Genomic DNA, 21,668 nt, shown 5'->3' with positions numbered 1-21,668 from the left:
AACAGTTATTATAGGTTAATTAATCAACCAGAAGACCCCCCTCGCCCTTTGATCTTGTTGTCCAGTGACAGCTCATTACCTCAGATGGAATTTTTTTTTAGCATGATCAGCAATTTGAGGAAAACCCGGACGTTATCATCGCAGGTAAGCATGGTGGAAAGATCATGGACATGTTTTTACTTAGCAAATTCACCAATATTTCATGATATCCTTATCAAAACCCACTTTGCTTCTTATTCTTTCATTTGACAGTCGCCATTTTGTATCTAAAAATGAGGTGTCGATAATAGTGATCACTTTCACTGGTGTCCACCATTATCAACACCCTAGGGAATTAAGTGACATTTACAACTGTTATGGATTGATCTTGTTGAAGTAGATTAAGTACTTTGAAAAAATAAAAGTGCTGTGATTTATAATTTTTTTCTGATTCATAGCAGAATGGAATGCTTATAGAGTATTTGGAATCCTACTGCAATAAATCAAATTAGACAAGAATTAAATTCCTAGCATATAAAAAATTACATACTTGAAATATTCAGATTTTTCTATTCCATTCAGAATTTTTTTTTTGCAGTTTGTTGTAAATATCTACCACATATTACAACATCAGGAGGCATTTTATATTTTGGTTCGAGGAATGACATGCGATCTTTGACCTGGATTTTCATGTGGTTACAGTGTCAATTGCCTGTTGACATTTACTGGTAAACTACAAAAAGTAGAAATTAATACAAACAACAATAAATGATTAACAAAATGTCATCTACGAAAATACTTAGAAAGTGGGTAGAAAGTGGAATAAAAAGATTTTCTGACACAGATTAAATATTATCAGTTCATTTGTTTACAAACATGAGAATTACTTCCTCTTTTACATAAGCACTGACATCCATCATCCATGATCTGTAGCCATTTATTCTATCCTACAGGGTCACAGGCAAGCTGGAGCCTATCCCAGCTAACTATGGGTGAGAGGCGGGGTACACCCTGGACAAGTCGCCAGGTCATCACAGGGCTGACACATAGACACAGACAACCATTCACACTCACATTCACACCTATGGTCAATTTAGAGTCACCAGTTAACCTAACCTGCATGTCTTTGGACTGTGGGGAAAACCGGAGCACCCGGAGGAAACCCACGCGGACACGGGGAGAACATGCAAACTCTGCACAGAAAGGCCCTCGCCGGCCACGGGGCTCGAACCCGGACCTTCTTGCTGTGAGGCGACAGCGCTAACCACTACACCACCGTGCCGCCCCATATATATAAAATCATCTGGATGTCGATAATTGTGGAATGGGGTCGATAACTGTGGACAAAAGTGTCGATAATTGTGGAACGGTGTCACGTGATCTGATACGCTAAGTAATCAGGAATCAACTCTTTTTTTTTCCAGTTGATGTTTGAGTAATTATTCATGCACAATTTACTTATTGAAAGTATTTTCTATTTTTGCAACGGCCAAAAGATTGTTAAGGTGTCGATAATTGTAGCCGCCGCTCTAGTATGATCATAATTTCGGTCATTCTAAAGGTACTTTTACAAATTAAATCCAAAATAAAAGTCATGCAGAACTGTAGAAATAACCAGTGTAAGCGTGAGATTACCTGGATCACCTGTACAGACAGGTAGCTAAGAGCAGAGGGAAAACCAACGCTCTTCTGAAAGTCGTTTTTAAGAATTACATTTTAATAATACTTTAAGACATTTAAAAACACCCAGCGATATAAATGAAGACAAGCAACTCCTTTTGGAAAAAAATAAGACGTTAGTAGTTACTTGAGGGTGGCACGGTGGTGTAGTGGTTAGCACTGTCGCCTCACAGCAAGAAGGCCCTGGGTTTGAGCCCAGTGGCCGGTGAGGGCCTTTCTGTGTGGAGTTTGCATGTTCTCCCCGTGTCTGCGTGGGTTTCCTCTGGGTGCTCCGGTTTCCCCCATAGTCCAAAGACATGCAGGTTAGGCTAATTGGTGACTCTAAATTGACCGTAGGTGTGAGTGTGAATGGTTGTCTATGTGTCAGCCCTGTGATGATCTGGCGACTTGTCCAGGGTGTATCCCGCCTCTCGCCCACAGTCAGCTGGGATAGGCTCCAGCTTGCCTGTGACCCTGTAGGACAGGATAAAGCGGCTAGAGATAATGAGATTTTAATAATACTTTAAGACATTTTAAAACACCCAGCGATATAAATGAAGACAAGCAACTCCTTTCGGAAAAAAATAAGACATTAGTAGTTACTTGAGGGTGGCACGGTGGTGTAGTGGTTAGCACTGTCGCCTCACAGCAAGAAGGCCCTGGGTTCGAGCCCCGGGGCCGGCGAGGGCCTTTCTGTGCGGAGTTTGCATGTTCTCCCCGTGTCCGCGTGGGTTTCCTCCGGGTGCTCCGGTTTCCCCCACAGTCCAAAGACATGCAGGTTAGGTTAACTGGTGACTCTAAATTGACCATAGGTGTGAATGTGAGTGTGAATGGTTGTCTGTGTCTATGTGTCAGCCCTGTGATGACCTGGCGACTTGTCCAGGGTGTACCCCGCCTTTCGCCTGTAGTCAGCTGGGATAGGTTCCAGCTTGCCTGCGACCCTGTAGGACAGGATAAAGCAGCTACAGATAATGGATGGATGGATGGATAATTACCTGAACAGTAGGTGCCTATTTTCGTCCCTCAGCAAAGTGAGCCAATCAAATCGTTGATGTATATCTTTGGACCAATCAGATTTCAGCTCAATTTTGACCAATGGGATTTCATATCTCGTACAAATCCCGCCCTTAAGTATGCAGGGTACCATAGGTCACAAATGTCATTCAAAACTCATTCAGCTGTTTCTAGTACTCAAGTGCCAGCAGTGCTGTCGCTCCTGAGAGCTGTATGGGACCACGCACGCTAATTAAATCCATTAATTCAAAATGGTGAGTGTGTTTATAACAAACCTATTTATCTGGTGCGATTTTTCTCCTTTTACGCTTTTGAAATATAGCTACTTTAGTCTGTGTTAGCTGCACAGATGCTATGCTATCTAGCAGACGTTTAGCTGCTAGCTAGCTAGCCTGTTCAAATAAGAAGAAAATGAACAATATTAACACAATTATTCATAATATGGAATTAAACCTTTTGGTTATTTTTCGCAAAAATCACTTTTGGACCAACAGTAGCATTGTAAGTTAGCACATTTAGACTAGCTAGAAGAACGCAGCAGGAGCTAATGCTAAATCTTCATTGCGTCCTACATAAGCACACTATTGAGGCTATTAAAATAATGACTGATCCACACTAGGTAGTGCACTACGTTTCGATTATCGAGCCATTCGGGATGTGAACGCTGCTGTTTCAATTATCAGTGCTGACAGTTATCAGATCTGATAGTTTTGTTCTCATATGCTTTTAAGAACGTTGTGTCAGATTATCAGAATTTATCATTGTATAAGTATAACGAAATTTAAAAGCTAACCTTAAGGTGCAAGATGATTATAAATGGGGGGGGACCCACTAGACCACAACATGGAACAGTACCCAAAACATACAACACACAACAGACATCTACGAAGAGAGGGGGGGAAAACATAAATGCATATTGCATTGGTTATTATTGCACTATTGAGGTACACTACCGTTCAAAACTTTGGGGTCACCCACACAATTTTGTGTTTTCCATGAAAAGTCACCCTTTTATTTACCACCATAAGTTGTAGAATGAATAGAAAATATAGTCAAGACATTTTTCTGGCCATTTTGAGCATTTAATCGACCCCACAAATGTGATGCTCCAGAAAGTCAATCTGCTCAAAGGAAGGTCAGTTTTATAGCTTCTCTAAAGAGCTCAACTGTTTTCAGCTGTGCTAACATGATTGTACAAGGGTTTTCTAATCATCCATTAGCCTTCTGAGGCAATGAGCAAACACATTGTACCATTAGAACACTGGAGTGAGAGTTGCTGGAAATGGGCCTCTATACACCTATGGAGATATTGCACCAAAAACCAGACATTTGCAGCTAGAATAGTCATTTAGCACATTAGCAATGTATAGAGTGGATTTCTGATGAGTTTAAAGTGATCTTCATTGAAAAGAACAGTGCTTTTCTTTCAAAAATAAGGACATTTCAAAGTGTCCCCAAACTTTTGAACGGTAGTGTAGATACTCATCTCTTTATCTCTAGCCGCTTTATCCTGTTCTACAGAGTCGCAGGCAAGCTGGAGCCTATCCCAGCTGACTACGGGTGAAAGGCGGGGTACACTCTGGACAAGTCGCCAGGTCATCACAGGGCCGACACATAGACACCGACAACCATTCACACTCACCTTCACACCTACGGTCAATTTAGAGTCACCAGTTAACCTAACCTGCATGTCTTTGGACTGTGGGGGAAACCGGAGCACCCGGAGGAAACCCACACGGACACGGGGAGAACATGGAAACTCCGCACAGAAAGGCCCTCACCGGCCACGGGGCTTGAACCCAGACCTTCTTGCTGTGAGGCGACAGCGCTAACCACTACACCACCGTGCTGCCCTTGAGGTAGATACTAATGATGGATAATAAATAATATGGAACAGTCAACAGGGAGTGGGTTTATTGCATGTTAGCATTCAGTAGGGTTATGGCTCTAGGGATAAAACTGTTCTTGAGTTTGTTAGTCCTGGACCTGATGCACCTGTAGCGCCTCCCAGAGGGCAGCAGGTCAAACAACTGATGGCTCAGGTGAGAACTGTCCTTAACAATATTTCTTGCTCTGGTGAGGCAGTGAGAGTTGTACATGTCGTCCAAGGTGGGGAGAGGGTGGCCGATGATTTTCTGCTCTGTCTTAACCACACTCTGCAGCCTCTTCCTGTCTGCTTCAGTGCCGCTGGCATACCACACAGAGATGCAGTACGTCAGCAGGCTGTCGATGCTGGAGCTCTTCTAAAGATCCTGCAGCTTACTATCCAGGTTGTTCTTCCTGAGCACCCTCAGGAAGTGTAGTCACTGTTGGGCCTTCTTGATGACTGCTGTGGTGTTTGCAGACCAGGAGAGGGGTGCAGAGATAAAGGTGCTGAGATACCTGAAGATGTTGACCCTCTCTACACAGTCACCGTTGATGTAGAGGGGGGTGAGGTCAGCCCTGTTCTTCCTGAAGTCAGCAATGATTTTCTGTCTTTTTTGAGGTGTTCAGTAGCAGATCGTCAACCTCAGGGCCTCAGTCCTGTAGATCACCTCCTGAGATCACAACCACAGTGGTGTCGTTGGCAAATTTAATGATTGTGTTTCCAGGGTAGGCAGGAATGCAGTCATGTGTGTAAAGAGAATAGAGTAGTGGGCTCAACACACAGCCCTGGGGAGAGCCGGTGCTGAGTGTGCGGGAGGAAGAAAAGTGAAGGCCAAGTTTTACTGTTTGGGGGCGATTTGTCAGAAAGTTCTTTATCCAGGAACAGGGGTGAGAGAGAAAGCCCAAGTCCAACAGCTTGATAACTAGTAGGTCTGGGATGATGGTGTTCAAAGCAGAGTTGTAGTCTACAAAGAGCATTCTCCCATAGCTCCCCTGCTGCTCCAGGTGGCATAGGGCAGTGTGTAGAGCTGTGACTATGGCGTCTTCAGTAGATCTGTTTGCACAGTAGGCATACTGATGTAGGTCAAAGCTGGGAGGGAGACATGCTTTGATATTATGTTGAACCAGCCTTTCAAAGCACTTTGTGATGACGGGTGTGAGAGCGACTGGGCGATAGTCCTTGAGGCTGTCTGTGGTAGGTTTCTTTGGAACAGGGATGATTGTGGATGATTTCAGGCAGGATGGGCTGACACTTGTGACAGGGTGAGGTTGAAGATGGAAGTGAAAATTCTTGAGAGCTGGTCAGCACATGCCTTGAGCACCTTCTCCGGCACTCCATCTGGACCAGCAGCTTTCCTGGGGTTCACTGCCCTGAGCACCCGCCTCACGTCATGCTCCTCAACAGTCAGTGAGGTGGGGCTAGGGGCTGGTGCAAGCAGCGGTGGTATGGCTATGTGCTGTTGTATCTCAAAGCGTGCAAAAAAGCAGTTCAGCTCCTCTGCCAGTGATGCATCTGAACCTCTGGGTGTCACTACTTGGCCTTTGTAGTTGGTAATGCTCTGTATGCCCTGTCATACCTGCCATGGATTGTTGTCTAAGAGATGGTTCTCACATGGGGACAAAAAGATTAAATCAACAGTTTAAAAGCATCCAGACCATAGTTGACATTTATTTAATCTTTTTACCTAATAATAATTGTTATTGGCTTTTCTGTTACTGGCAATATAGATTTATCAAGACCTAATGAACACCTGTCTCAAGTCAAATCAGCTTTACTGTCAGTATACAAAAACAATCTAATTTTGTTTTTAACATTTATTTCCTCTCGGGTAGGCACTGATGGGCATTCAGCTGGTGGTCAGCTTGCTGGCTGTAAGCATAATGCAGAAAATGGCCCCACATTACTCCTTTGCACGCTGGCTTCTATGCAATGGCAGGTGAGTGTTGCAGCTTTACGGATGATCATCATTCACTGTGTTCCTGTCATCAAAGTCAACACTTGCTGACAGTTGTTTGTTTCAGTCTCTTGAGGTTCAAGCATCCTTCAGAGGGAGAACTTTGTGCACTAGCAGGCAAGCAGATGTCCAACAAGACGGGCAGGAGAGACAGGTATGAGCTAGCTTAATTATGTTTGTGCAGTCCTTTCTGCCTGTCAATCTTTCTCTCTCTAACCTGGCCTGTTTTCAGGAGACAGAATGGGCATGGGGAACCCAAGCCACTCACGGTTCCGAAGGACATCGATTTACACCTGGAGAGCACTCCTGTGAACGTTATAGATGCTCTGGGTAAGGTTGTATTAGATATTTTAAAGGTAGACTGCCTTTCAGATTTTTCAAGTGTAGGTCATAAAAAGAATTTTCCCTGACACCCAATTATTTTTGTTTAGTGGACTGAAAGTTACTGAGTTCGAATCACAGACTTTTTATTAGTTTTTTTTAAATAGAGGAATTAATGAACTTAAGGCCACGTGGCCCTAAATTCACTGCTATTTTTTTTTTCTTGCTTCACCGTGACGCAATACAAGATACTACGTCATGCATCACGTGGTGGGCTTTCCCCGTTTGTGTAAGGCATTGTGGGATACAAATTTGAAACAGGAGAGAAAAATCGAGGACTTGAGTGTGCGAATGAAACATGAAAGACTGACTACAGTAACGAAAAGTGAGAAGAAAAGACGTTATGTTGCGAAGGAAAGGAAACGCAGGACCAAACTAATAAATATCGGCGGTCAGCGAGCACCTCGGTGTGATCAGCTGTTCGTTTAGCGACAGAATGATGGAACTGTCAGTGCACGGTCAAAGTAAACCTGTAGATGGCAGTAATGCAACACTGTGGATGCCAGCTGCCGTAAAACCTAAAAGAAGGTAAACCTGTGTGTATGGATTTCCTCTGTCTGTTTGACTGCGAAAGCGAGCGATTTCATGCACATTATTTGCTTGGGAATCCCTTCAAATTAAATAACTTCCCAGCCTTTATATTTTTAAGATATTACAGAAATAAACCTATCACAACGACCAAATTTCAGAGGGAACTAAATTTTACTGATTTTATGAAATCGAAAGGCCGTCTATGGAATCAATTTTGTGCCAAAATGTTCATACAATACTTTTGAAATATCAAACAAAAACGACAACTCAAAATACAAAAAAAGTCAATTTTTTTTAGACTGGCAAACAAATTATTCGTGTAATCGTGCAAAATATCAGCCTATTACTCTTCACAAACCTTTTATTTTTGTTCCGTGTCTTTCTCAGTTTTGTTTGACGTAATTTATTTTGGTTGCGATTCCAGCTTTCTCGTTTGCGCTCCCTGACTTTTTGCTTGCAGTTTTGGCACAAACTTCACGTGTGGGCGGGCTGTCCAGGAATGCATTCCCATTGGCTAACTTGTGTTTGACTGACAGCTACGCTCAGCCATTCCCTACTCGGATTCTGGCGGACTGTTTGACGAGTGACCGATCCATTGACGGTAAACAAGGATGGAGTGGACTTCAGTGGCGACTATGATATTGAATTAATTCAACAAAGTGTAAATTCAATATCATAGTCGGCACTGAAGTCCACTCGATCCTTGTTTACCGTCAATGGATCGGTCACTCGTCAAACAGTCCGCCAGAATCCGAGTAGGGAATGGCTGAGCGTAGCTGTCAGTCAAACACAAGTTAGCCAATGGGAATGCATTCCTGGACAGCCCGCCCACACGTGAAGTTTGTGCCAAAACTGCAAGCAAAAAGTCAGGGAGCGCAAACGAGAAAGCTGGAATCGCAACCAAAATAAATTACGTCAAACAAAACTGAGAAAGACACGGAACAAAAATAAAAGGTTTGTGAAGAGTAATAGACTGATATTTTGCACGATTACATGAATAATTTGTTTGCCAGTCTAAAAAAATTGACTTTTTTTTGTATTTTGATTTGTCGTTTTTGTTTGATATTTCAAAAGTATTGTATGAACATTTTGGCACAAAATTGATTCCATAGCCGTCTAGCTTCAAGAATAAGCATCAGTAATCATGTCTGCTTGCAATGATTTCTTTTAATCCAAATTAATTACTTCAGAATAAGCTGTTAGCTCAGCACTCTGTTTCAGATTTCTGTTTACGTGCACAGTCAAATGTGAACCAGTGTCATTTGGTATCAACAATATTATAATAAGACTCTCTTTATTTGTTTGAGAGCATGACATGTAGCTTCTGTTAGTTCAACAAATTGGCTATGTTTTTCTGTTGCATGTTTTAAATCAGTTATGTAAAAAACAAAAGAGCAAAGCAAGAAATGTATGTCCCTAGTGAGTCTGCTTAGAAATGTCTGTTGGTCACAGTAATTTAAAAAAAACACACACGCGTGCACACAAAAAAAAAAAAAAAAAAAATCAGGTTTTTGTTCCTGAAATGCATCTGGAATCAAAAACAGATGAGCAGAATGTATGCAATGTTTCTGATAGGGGAACGTATCAAATTCAGAGATTTAGATGACAGTATTTTATTCCTCTTATGCTACAGCAATCTCCCAACACTAATGATTATTTTATTAGTTAAAAATGAGGCTTCTTTTTATTCTTTTATGGTTACATTAATATTATGAAATGTTTGAACGAGATTCACTCCTGGTATCACTTTACTTGAACAACTATAACCGGTTTTTCCCTCATCAGCATCTTTTGTGTTCTGTCTTTTGAAATTAATAAGACAAAAAAAAAACAGTTCAGCTTATGTTACTAAGAAACCAGAAAATGCAAATCCCTCTATATGAAGACCTTTCCAAGGTACAAATTTGGTTCTAGCTTTGTCTGAGTGTTACAAAGAATTGACACTGGAGACTCCTTCTAAAAATGCCAAATAAATGGCTCACTCCTCACAGAAAACTTCAATATCAATGAATACTCCTGTTTTTAAATCCATTTATGTGAAGTCTTCCCTCCACATTGTTACAAAACAGAGATAACCTATTAGAACAAGCATGTTAATATACACCTTGAACCTGTAACTACTGTATGAGCTGCTGTTATAGAACATGAATCAGTAAATTTTGAACACTTTATCTCATCTCATCTCATTATCTGTAGCCGCTTTATCCTTCTACAGGGTCGCAGGCAAGCTGGAGCCTATCCCAGCTGACTACGGGCGAAAGGCGGGGTACACCCTGGACAAGTTGCCAGGTCATCACAGGGCTGACACATAGACACAGACAACCATTCACACTCACATTCACACCTACGGTCAATTTAGAGTCACCAGTTAACCTAACCTGCATGTCTTTGGACTGTGGGGGAAACCGGAGCACCCGGAGGAAACCCACGCGGACACGGGGAGAACATGCAAACTCCACACAGAAAGGCCCTCGCCGGCCCTGGGGCTCGAACCCAGGACCTTCTTGCTGTGAGGCGACAGCGCTAACCACTACACTACCGTGCCGCCCCTGAACACTTTATTCACAATAAATTAAATAATTGCTAGTGTTTATCAAGTCAGCTACAATCTGTTTTGGTGAGTGACAGTAGAGTTAGACAATGTGGTAGAAGTACTATTGAGGTCAACGTGGATTATTCTGATATCGGTGTCATATTGCTGAGCCTAATCCCTTCTTTTTCTTCCCACATCCATCACTGTGGTTTTGTGTGTACAGTTCTGCGGTTCTTCGTGGAGTACCAGTGGTTGATTGACTTTGCCGTCTATGCAGTGGGCATCTACCTCTTTACTGAAGGCTACTACTTTGTAGTGGATGCCAGTAAAGAGGTCAACATCGGGGCCATCTGGTGTGTCCTGATGGTGTTCTTCTGCCTGTATCCTTAAACCTTTTCCTGATAACCATGCGATGAGAGGAAAACACTTCATCGAAAGTTCCACTTAGATGACTGATAAAATATAAGAAGGGTGATGGTGTGATGTGTGGAAAGTCATGATGTTCAGATAACTATAATGAGTTTGGAAATTTATATACTTGTTAAAATCTATCTTCTACTTTTGACTCCGGGCTGTTTCTCACTCTGGGTACTGTTACTTTCTTGTCTCTCTTATAATCCTTGACTCAGGGTCCCAGGAGGACTCTGCATGTGCTGATGAGCCACTACTTCCGCTCAGACGAGGGTGGAGAGCGCTCTGTGTGCTTGGCATTTGGCTTCCTCTCTTTGCTTGTAGCCATGTTGGTTCTAGTGGTGAGAGAGGACTATCTGGAGTTTGGCCTTGAGTCTGGTACAGCATCAGTTTTATTTATTCAGAATTAAACAGGCCTTTACTTTGCCATCAGCCTTAAATCAATTTCTGACATTCTAGGTTTCACCAGCGTCTTCGATAACTTTGAAATCTTTGCCAGACAACAAGGATTTGAGTGGTCGTAAGTTGTTCGCTTACTTTTTAATGTCTGTGTAATGCACGTGATAACAGTATGTACTGTATCTAAAGTTGCATCCTTTGGAATTTGTTTCAGCATTCCTTTCACCAAACTGGGAGTGAAGTTGGGCTTGGCTTTCATTTGTGCCTTCTTTGGCTCTCTGCTCGCTTTCCCTGGACTTCGTCTGGCCCAAACTCACTTAGACGCAGTACACATGAATGCTGATAGGCCCATCATTCAGTAAGAACATCTGCAATACACCTTAAAGCAAGCAGTATGACCAAATCATGGTTTAGAGCATTTGTGTACACATTCACTGAGCAATTTATTAGGAACACCTATACACATTCATGCAGTTAGCTTAAATGTGATCTTTGTGGGGTTTTTTTTTTTTTTTTTGGACTGTGGCATAATTGTTGGTGCCAGATGGGCTGGTTTGAATACTGTTATAATGGATCTCCTGGGTCTTTTGAGTTTACTCAGAATGATAGCCTAGTAAACTAGACCCAACCGCCTAGCGGCCAAAAATATTTTTGCCTAGCGAGTGGGTCTAGCCTCGCACCATATAAACAAAAGCATCTCGGGCATCAAATCATGCCCGCCAATCACAACGCAAGGTTTTTGTTTGGATTCTTTGGGCGGGCTTTTGCAGGAGTGACGACAAAGCTGCGCTACGCTGGAGAAAGCGCAACAGGAAAGATGGCTACGGCTAGTGAACAGCGTGCGTTTGACTCCGCTTTGGAATCAGTTTTAGAAGAATTAGACTTGGAGTTTTCGTTGAAACATGAGCAGGAAGAGGCTCTCCGCTCATTCCTTTTCAAGAAGGACGTTTTCACTGTTTTGCCGACCGGCTGTGGCAAAAGTCTGATCTACCAGCTGGCTCCGCTCGTAGCCAAAAGGATGGGGCTAGTTTGTGCAGTACGAAGAATTAATAAACAGCTTTGAAACATTACTTTTTGATTGTTTCTTATTTTCCCGTTATTTTAAATTTAAGGAAAATTATTTCACCAAACACCACTAAATAAAAACTCTCAAAAACAGTTTAAGCAAACCCTTGGAAAAAAAAGTGTATGTGGTACAGACTGCAAACTTGTGGTCATTATCTCCAAACTTCTTAATATCTAAAACCTGTTTATTAATTAATACGCATCTGCGTTCACACTGCAGGCTGAAGTGACTCAAATCCGATCTTTTCGCCCATATGTGACCTGTATCCGATCTTTTATTGACAATTTGAACGACACAGATCCGATTTTTTTCAAATCCGACCCAGGCCGTTTGGATATGTGGTGCTAATTCCGATTCCTATCCGCTCTTTTCATATGCGACTTCAGTCTGAACCGCCAGGTCGCATTCATCCGACTTACACGTCATCAACAAGCCACAAACGTCACTATTCTGCGCTGAAGTAGGCGGCGGGTCTCTCAAAAAAGTTACAACAACATGGCGCATAATCATGGGCGCAGATAGAGGGTGGGACGAATCATATTTAAATTCACCTCGTTCGGTCCCCTCCACTTATAGGGAGGAAAAAACGTCTATGCTGTCTTTCTTTGCATAAGGCAAACCTCACGGAAAAATCAAAAGACTAATTACCATTCGGTTTATTGAGGTGCACAGCAGTGTATACATAGTTGCAACAACTCGCATAAAACAAAACAAAGACTGATATTCGGTTGGTTGAGCTGCGCAGACTGCACAGGTTGCGAGCTCGAGCTTGGTTGCTATGGTAACCCACAAGTTTGACAGGCATATCGGGATTGGGGTTGGTTTGCTGGCAGCTTTGTCCCCCCCCCCAGTTTTTTGTCCCCCCCAGTTCAAAAACCGTATCTGCGCCCCTGCGCATGACATCAATGCGAGGGACGCTTCGGGCTGTGAAGGTTCTGAATCTTCTCAATGGAAGGACGCAGAGGTTAGGGAGCTGATTTCCATTTGGGGGGATGCAGCTATTCAAGCTAGATTGGATGAAGTCATACCGCAACCGGGCGGTTTTACTTCCGTAAACACTGGCCATGCTCACTGCGTGTGACGTCGTCGTATCCTGCAGTGCGCATGCGGAACACTTTTAGGTCGCTTTTCGTTCATACTGAGGATCACATACAAGTCGCATATATTTGTTAATGTGAACGACCTCACAAAAAAATCGGATTTCACAAAAAAATCGGAATTGAGCATTAAGCCTTGCAGTGTGAACGTAGCATAAATATTCACATTTAGTCTGGCTTGCCAGGCTATCAGAATGATGCAATAAAGGAAAAAAACATCCAGTGAGTGAGCAATAGTTCTTTGGACAGAAACACCTTGTTGATGAGACATCAATGGAGACTGGTCAGACTGGTTTGAGCTGACAAAGTCAGACTCTGATAACTCCGATAACTCCTCTGTCCAACTGTGGTGAGCAGAAAAGCATCTCGGAACACATAACACCTCGAACCTTGAGGTGGCTGGGCTACAACAGCAGAAGACCACATCTATTTCCACTTCTGTCAGCAAGAATAGAAAGCTGAGGCTTCAGTGGGCTGTTCTGGGAGAAAAGGGAGGCCCTACCCAGTATTACTATAGTGTTCCTAAAAAGTGGTGTGTGTGTGTGTGTGTGTGTGTGTGTAAAAAAAAAAAAAAACCAGGAGTGAAGTGTATAAATAAATTGGTTGCTTTCTTTTCACAGAATCCTTCTACACACCAGTTTTTTGTCCCCGTTGTTTATTCTTGTTTTGTGGATCAAGCCTCTTGCTCGTGACTTCTTAGGAAATGCTCCTATGGGAAAGACTTCAGTCACATTGTAAGTGTTTGTTTGGGGTAACATCACATGATGTTTAGAATATAGATAAATCGGAAAACATGCCTGAATTTGTATCTGAGCAACGCAGTTAGGGGTGGGGTGTTATCGTTTATTCTCTCATTTATTTTTATTTTTTTTTATTTTGAAAAAACACCCACCACCACCACACACACGCTCTTCATTATTGCATGTGTGTTTGATATAGAGAGATAAGCACAGAAAAGTTACGATATATGAATTGCACACTTTCCTTGTATTTTATAAGTACGGTACACTATACCGGCAATGTGGGTTTTTTAGTACCTACACTGGAAAGTAATAAATAATGACATCTGCTCATGTCTTGGTGGCAAATAATTTCAATGAAATACGACTACCAACCAACACATCAAATGTACAAATCTCACTCCAAGACAAGGCTGAACATCGCCAACCACGAGACTAAATGAATGCTACAAAAGGGAGAGTTTATCAGTCTTTGTTAGCGTTGTATATTTCACCATTACTGGTACATTGACTGGAATTAACTAACAAATCATCAAAGTATAAACACAAGGATTAACTGCATATTACCTGAAGTAATTAAACAGATGGTGTTCGAACGAATTACTTACTTGTTGGTACAGAGTTTGCCGTCTTGTCCACTGTACTTGGAACTGATCCCAATTCGGCAGTAACATTTTGGCATTCAGTTGGCACTTAAGATTGGCGTAAAGATAAATACCATCAGGTTTTGTGGACAACAGGAACTTGCTTGTTTAGTGGATATTCTACAACGATATAAATGGGTAAGAAGTATGAGGGCATTCTTTAGTTAAGAAAACTGCAGAAAGGTGGCAACAGTAACTCCTCTTCATGTTGGGTCACATCACACCACGCCGCCATTGTTTATTTTCCGATAAAATCAAGCCCACAAGTGTTTTCTTTTTATGTGACGATGAAATGGATGCAGTCCTAAATTTTGCAAATATTTTACCCAATTATGCTAATGTCATTGTGACCTGCCGCGTCATGCAAAATCAAATCCTCATTTCAGGAAGTCTCATTTAATTTTCCTTTTTTTGTCGTCAGATTTGTATTGGCTCTTCAGCATAAAATTAAACCAATGTCAGCCATAAAACAGATGTCTGATGCTTTTGCTTCAGATGCTCTGCACCACACAGGTCTGATCCACCCACTCTGTACCAAGATGATGTCGTCTTAAAGCCATGCACTGTTGTGTAACTGGTGTTGATGCAGTATTACACCCACCTCGGTGCTTTAATCCATGCGTGTGTATTTGTTCCTCAGGCTTTCTAGCTCAGCCTTCGACTCGGTGCGTCTGTGGACGATCGTGGGGTTGTGTGCGCTGAGGCTGCTGCTCACCCGGCACCACCTGCAGGCTTACCTGAACCTTGCCCCCAAATGGGTGGAACAAATGAAGAAGGAGGCGGGTCGTATTGCTGCTGTTGACATCCAGAGAAAGGCATGAAGCAGCTGTACTAAACATTTACTCTGCATATTGGTCAGGAAATCTGATAGATACACTGACAGACAAGAGTGACTCTTCTCTTCTGTGGTTTCAGTACTGTGCAAAAGTCTAAAAGACACCTTTTTTTTTTTTTTTTCTCATACAAACTTATAGATTTCTATTTTATGATTTCTACATTATCGAGTCAGTACAAAAATATTTGAGTTCCAAACGTTCACTTTCTAGCACAAAATTAAATGTTACAGGAAGAAAGTTTGTATATGAGCAGGATATTACATAAGAGATGACTTTTCAGATTAAAAAAGAAAACACAATGAAGGCTGCTGGGTTTTGGTGCAAAATTAAGAAGTGTGACAGTGTCCAGAAGAACTGTGGCTGGTTCTGCAAGATGCTCAGTAAAACCTACAGCTCACTTCACTTCCTTATAAAACTGCACTCATTGTACCTGAGACTGCTAGTGGTGGGGCTTTTTTTTTTTTTTTGGTCCCCCTCCCCTTCAATTAAGCAAAGGGTCATCTCACATCAAATATTGACTGTTGAATTCAGCCTTTCTCAACCGAGGTGCCGTCTGGCTTCATTAGGGGTGCCGTCAAAAAATTATATATTCTCATCTCATTATCTCTAGCCGCTTTATCCTTCTACAGGGTCGCAGGCAAGCTGGAGCCTATCCCAGCTGACTACGGGCGAAAGGCGGGGTACACCCTGGACAAGTCGCCAGGTCATCACAGGGCTGACACAGAGACACAGACAACCATTCACACTCACATTCACACCTACGGTCAATTTAGAGTCACCAGTTAACCTAACCTGCATGTCTTTGGACTGTGGGGGAAACCGGAGCACCCGGAGGAAACCCACGCGGAGAACATGCAAACTCCACACAGAAAGGCCCTCGCCGGCCCCGGGGCTCGAACCCAGGACCTTCTTGCTGTGAGGCGACAGCGCTAACCACTACACCACCGTGCCGCCCTTGTTAACATTTCATTTGACAATTTTAAAAGCCATTTAAAAGCATTTCTTTTCATGTACCTAAGACATTTGCACAATACTGTACTTGTCTTCTAGTTTGAATATCAAATACCCTGAATGCCAGAAGGACATCTCCTTACTGAATATCAGTATCTTCGTAGTTTTTGTCTCTGTAGAGGTTTTTGCTTGATATTATTTTCCTTGCTTGTATACGCTGTCTTTGGTTACACGTTATGGCTGAGGCCCTTCATGAACAAGACAATGTAGGAATACTCTGGAATTTAGTATTTTTCTACTTTTCGTGTTAGACCAGCGGCTCTACAGGTTTAATATTTCTATTTTAAGTACTTGAGTGTTTATTGAAGTGTGTGAATGTATGGTAGCCTAAATCAAATTTTACAAAGGGCTAATCAGGCAGTTTTTCAAGAAAAAAAATGCACAGGTCTGTTTTTTGTAAGTGCTTTAAGTCATTTATTCATATATTTTCCATCTGCTTCTGTTTCCCAGGTGACCCGTGTGTACTGCTACCTGACTGTAGTAACGCTACAGTACCTCCTCCCTGTTCTGCTTGTGCTGTTCTCAACCCTGGCTCTCAAAGCTCTAGGTAGAGTTTCACTTGTTTACAGGCGTTAGTTTCTTTATCAGGAGTTGTCCCTATAGGACGTATTATTTCTGTCAGATTAAAGGTTGAGCCTGACCTAATGTGTTTTGGGGAGAAGGGTAATCTGATGGATGGATTTGCTCTCAAAATGGTGCCTCACTCTTAGGTCTGGGTGATATGATGTCAGTGTAGCGATAAATAAATTGCATTGTAGTACAGTTGTCCAAGAGTTGTCAGAAGTCCTGTCGACTTCATAAGTGTGACCATCTGTCTCATTAAAATGGAGACCTTTGCACCGATTAAAATAACCAGCGATGTCCTACTAATAACATTTTATACGACAGTAATAAATAATGATATCAAGGAAGTGATTTGCTGTAACTTAAATGATTCTCATCTTTTTAAATAAGGCACGAACAGAAGCAAGTTGGAGTGAAATTAACTTGCCTTATCAGTGTGGTTAGATGCATAACATTAAAATGTTGGATAAATGAACGTGTTTAGGATTTAAATGGTGATGGTAAGAACGACAACATTGTGTGTGACCTCAAATAAGCAAAACTGAATATCATGATTTTGGAATATTGCGGTATAATCTTTTCACCATTTGGTCCATTAAAATAAATAATTGGATGCAAGTATGTTGATGCGATTGCAGTTGTTTACATTTCAATGGTGACACTTAACAGTATTTTAATATAAGATTTTAACAGGATGCAGCAATGAGTACATTGCTGAAGTGTGCAGTAGTGTTAAGCAAGAAAAGGGAAAACTTAAACAGCCAGCTGTTTTTCTGTAAACAAAGAGCAGCTGCTTAAAATTGAGGATATGAGGTGGGCCTATTTCAACTATAATTTGCCTCTGAAGTGCTATTAAAGACTTTTTTTTTTTTTTTTTTTTTTATATTACAATCCTGGGTAAATGTCTGTTGTCAACACGCGTGCGCGCACATGAGCGTGTACTTTGCCCAGCAACTGCTTCAGACCAGGCCTCGTCTCTCTCTTCTATAGGTCAGAAAATAGCCTCCGGAGACTTTAAAAGTCACCCAAGTCCTTGCTCGCTTAAGCATCATGACCATTTGTGTGCGATGACAATATCTGACATGCAGGCAGGAATGTATTGGACCAGTGTAATCAGTGATGGTTCAGATTGTCACATGATTGAGCTTTTTATTCACTTGGGCCGTTTAAACATTAAAGGAAACTTGTTACTCTTCTGCTTCAGCTCATGAAAAACTGAGCCATTCACCTACATGTGAGTTCTGTGTAAATGTATTCAGTGTGTCCTCAGTTTAGCTGGTTTAGGTCCAGCGCACTCAGTTCCACGTCAGTGCAACATTGTGTTTACATGTAGAAAACAATCTGACAATCAGAAAATATGAAGATGCAGATTTTAGCAGTGATTTTATACAAATTTATATGTACAGTTAGGTCCATATATATTTGGACACTGACACAAATTTTGTTTTTTGTTTTTTTTTACCTGTTTACTGAAACATATTCAAGTTATAGTTATATAATGGACATAAAGTCCAGACTTTCAGCTTTCATTTGAGGGTATCCACATTAAAATTGGATGAAGGGTTTAGGAGTTTCAGCTCCTTAACATGTGCCACCCTGTTTTTAAAGGGACCAAAAGTAATTGGACAATTGACTCAAAGGCTATTTCATGGGCAGGTGTGGGCAATTCCTTTGTTATATCATTCTCAATTAAGCAGATAAAAGGCCTGGAGTTGATTTGAGGTGTGGTGCTTGCATTTGCAAGATTTTGCTGTGAAGAAAACATGCGGTCAAAGGAGCTCTCCATGCAGGTGAAACAAGCCATCCTTAAGCTGCGAAAACAGAAAAAACCCATCTGAGAAATTGCTACAATATTAGGAGTGGCAAAATCTATGGTTTGTTACATCCTGAGAAAGAAAGAAAAAGCACTGGTGAACTCATCAATGCAAAAAGACCTGGATGCCCACAGAAGACAACAGTGGTGGATGATCGCAGAATAATTTCCATGGTGAAGAGAAACCCCTTCACAACAGCCAACCAAGTGAACAACACTCTCCAGGAGGTAGGCATATCAATATCCAAATCTACCATAAAGAGAAGACTGCATGAAAGTAAATACAGAGGGTTCACTGTACGGTGCAAGCCACTCATAAGCCTCAAGAATAAAAAGGCTAGATTGGACTTTGCTAAAAAACATCTAAAAAAAAAAAAAAAAGCCAGCACAGTTCTGGAAGAACATTCTTTGCACAGATGAAACCAAGATCAACCTCTACCAGAATGATGGAAAGAAAAAAGTATGGCGAAGGCGTGGTACAGCTCATGATCCAAAGCATACCACATCATCTGTAAAACACGGCGGAGGCAGTGTGATGGCTTGGGCATGCATGGCTGCCAGTGGCACTGGGTCACTAGTGTTTATTGATGATGTGACACAAGACGGAAGCAGCTGGATGAATTCTGAGGTATTCAGAGACGTACTGTGTGCTCAAATGCAGCCAAACTGATTGGTCGGCATTTCATAATACAGATGGACAATGACCCAAAACATAAAGCCAAAGCAACCCAGGAGTTTATTAAAGCAAAGAAGTGGAATATTCTTGAATGGCCAAGTCAGTCACCTGATCTCAACCCAACTGAGCATGCATTTCACTTGTTAAAGACTAAACTTCAGACAGAAAGGCCCACAAACAAACATCAACTGAAAACCGCTGCAGTAAAGGCCTGGCAGAGCATTAAAAAGGAGGAAACACAGCGTCTGGTGATGTCCATGAGTTCAAGACTTCAGGCAGTCATTGCCAACAAAGGGTTTTCAACCAAGTATTAGAAATGAACATTTTATTTACAATTATTTAATTTGTCCAATTACTTTTGAGCCCCTGAAATGAAGGGATTGTGTTTAAAAAAAAAAATGCTTTAGTTCCTCACATTTTTATGCAATCATTTTGTCCAACTCACTGAATTAAAGCTGAAAGTCTGAACTTCAACTGCATCTGAATTGTTTTGTTCAAAATTCATTGTGGTAATGTACAGAACCAGAATTAGAAAAATGTTGTCTCTGTCCAAATATTTATGGACCTAACTGTACATGGGTAACCTGGCAATAGGAAAACACAAGTCTGTTGATAATTGAATTTCCTACTAAGCACAAAATGTATGTACCGCTACAGTTGCATTATAACCTTTCAGAAAAAGAATGTGGGTGGGGTTTGGTGTGGTGTTTGGGTTTTTTTTTTTTTGGGGGGGGGCGGCATTTCTCTATAGTGTCCTGACTACTAAAGGCCACTTCCAATCTACCAAAAAATTGAAGAAAAAAAAAAACGGTTTTCTGAACACATGATGCGAGGGAACAGAACAGAATGCGAGTGGAAAAGCATCCTCATGAGCGAGCATCTTGGTTCCACATAATCTTAAAGAAACAAGTGGAAAAGCATCCTTGCAAGGGAGCATTTCTTCTCTGTGCACAGGATAATATCCGCAAGTGGTTAAAAGCGTCTTTCTCATGAGTCCACATTTGTGCACGTGGAGCCAAGATGCTTTTGCACTTCTGTTCTGTGCGCTCAGATCATGTACACATGGTGGTTTTTATGTGCGTGGGTAATCAATAAATATTAAATATGATTACACTGACTGTACTAAATGCACATTGCGAGGTAGGCTCTTGACTCCTTGTCTCTGATTGGTTACATCTGTCTAGGGGACTACTCATGGGGGCTGGGCGCTGAGACTCCAGGTGTGACCCTGGCACCAGTTCTTCCCACCGCTCCTCCCCCTTTACCCAGGTCAGAAGATGAGGACGAAATAGAGGACATGGAGGACATCCAAGTCACCGTAGCCCATCTGGCTGAGGTTTTTTCTGCACTACGTTCCGTTCTCACCCCGGTCTTCTTCAGAGGAATCTTTGCTTTTCTTACCTGGTGGGTGGCGGCCTGCCAGCTCATCAGCAGCCTGTTCGGCATCTACTTTCACCAGTATCTCATGCAGAGCTGAGGTGAGCTGATGAACGCCCCCTGTGTGCAGGCGCTGTGCACTGCAGCAAGCAACTTGAGCTTCACCAACACACACCAGGCATGTTTATGCCTCGGAGGGTTTGATCTTGACTGGAGACCATGATGTGTTTGGTCTAAGACTAAGAGAATGCTGAAGAATTGATTTTGAAGCATTTTTATTGAAACTGTTGAATTTGTTTGCTACGCAAGACCTTAAATCAATTAGAACGTGCGCAGATGTATGACAAAAAAAAAAAAGTTTTATTGAATATGCTGTTACAACAAATCAAGTCACTTAATTTTGAGGAACTTGCGCTGTTATGCAGCAGTTAGTTAACGTTCATGTGATGTAATACTAAGTGCCTGGTAACTCAGGGATTTGAAATCACAATATTTCCTCTACCCAGCACTGTAATCATAAACTGCTTACTTTGATACTGTAGTTTTAAACACCGAGGCAGAAAATGGGTGCAGTTTCTTGCAACACTCCTATTTCCTTCAAATCACTTGCTGATGTATTAAAGGTTTTGGTACTTGCACAGTATTTTATCCAGTTTTGCTGATAAGGTCCTGAATCATGCTAAAATAAGTCCGATCAAGGTCTACTTTAATCCCCCCCTTTGGTAGTTCTAATTTATTTATTTATTCTAGTCCCCCTGACTGATCACACAATTTAGTATAAGGTGATTTTTGTCAAAATTTGAACGGTTTTTAAAATGAAACGCATGGTGTGATAACTGTTTTTTGTGTTTTTTATTAAAATTCAGAATGGCTCAAAAGTGCTTGCAGTTTAGCTTTGTTTTTGTTTTGTTTTTTTTTATTTCTCTGTTAACAATTTTAAAATGAGAGAGATATTGCTTTGATGCACTGCTTATATCCTACAGTGCATAATACTGTTTGGGAAGTTCCTGTAAGGTTTTATTTCCTGTAGGCTTTTATGAGAACTATACTAGAAAACTAAAACTCCCCATTCATGCAGAACATAAGCTCTGTGAAATGAAGCAGATGTGACAAAAG

The 21,668-nt window shown here is 41.6% G+C and overlaps 1 protein-coding gene across 1 annotated transcript; it reads left to right on the top strand.

The window, feature by feature from the left end:
- Positions 1 to 2,792: 2,792 nt before the first annotated feature.
- tmem161a (transmembrane protein 161A) lies at positions 2,793 to 21,430 on the top strand. Its single transcript, XM_060941378.1, has 12 exons — positions 2,793 to 2,906; positions 6,352 to 6,455; positions 6,541 to 6,627; positions 6,706 to 6,803; positions 10,142 to 10,298; positions 10,556 to 10,707; positions 10,789 to 10,849; positions 10,943 to 11,086; positions 13,512 to 13,625; positions 14,916 to 15,090; positions 16,573 to 16,669; positions 20,360 to 21,430. Exons 1-12 carry the CDS (start codon positions 2,904 to 2,906, stop codon positions 20,650 to 20,652), a joined length of 1,485 nt encoding a protein of 494 aa, XP_060797361.1. The 5' UTR covers positions 2,793 to 2,903; the 3' UTR covers positions 20,653 to 21,430.
- Positions 21,431 to 21,668: the final 238 nt, after the last annotated feature.

The sequence above is a fragment of the Neoarius graeffei genome, chromosome 15 (genome assembly GCF_027579695.1).
Source record: "Neoarius graeffei isolate fNeoGra1 chromosome 15, fNeoGra1.pri, whole genome shotgun sequence".
In the NCBI taxonomy this organism is placed as follows: domain Eukaryota; kingdom Metazoa; phylum Chordata; class Actinopteri; order Siluriformes; family Ariidae; genus Neoarius; species Neoarius graeffei.
Note: the sequence above shows the minus strand (reverse complement) of the source record. Positions and strands in the feature narration are given on the sequence as shown.

Coding starts and splice junctions, on each gene's coding strand:
- tmem161a (XM_060941378.1), top strand. Junction 10,299..10,555: donor CTGATGGTGTTCTTCTGCCT/GTATCCTTAAAC, acceptor TCAGGGTCCCAG/GAGGACTCTGCATGTGCTGA. Junction 15,091..16,572: donor CTGTTGACATCCAGAGAAAG/GCATGAAGCAGC, acceptor TCTGTTTCCCAG/GTGACCCGTGTGTACTGCTA.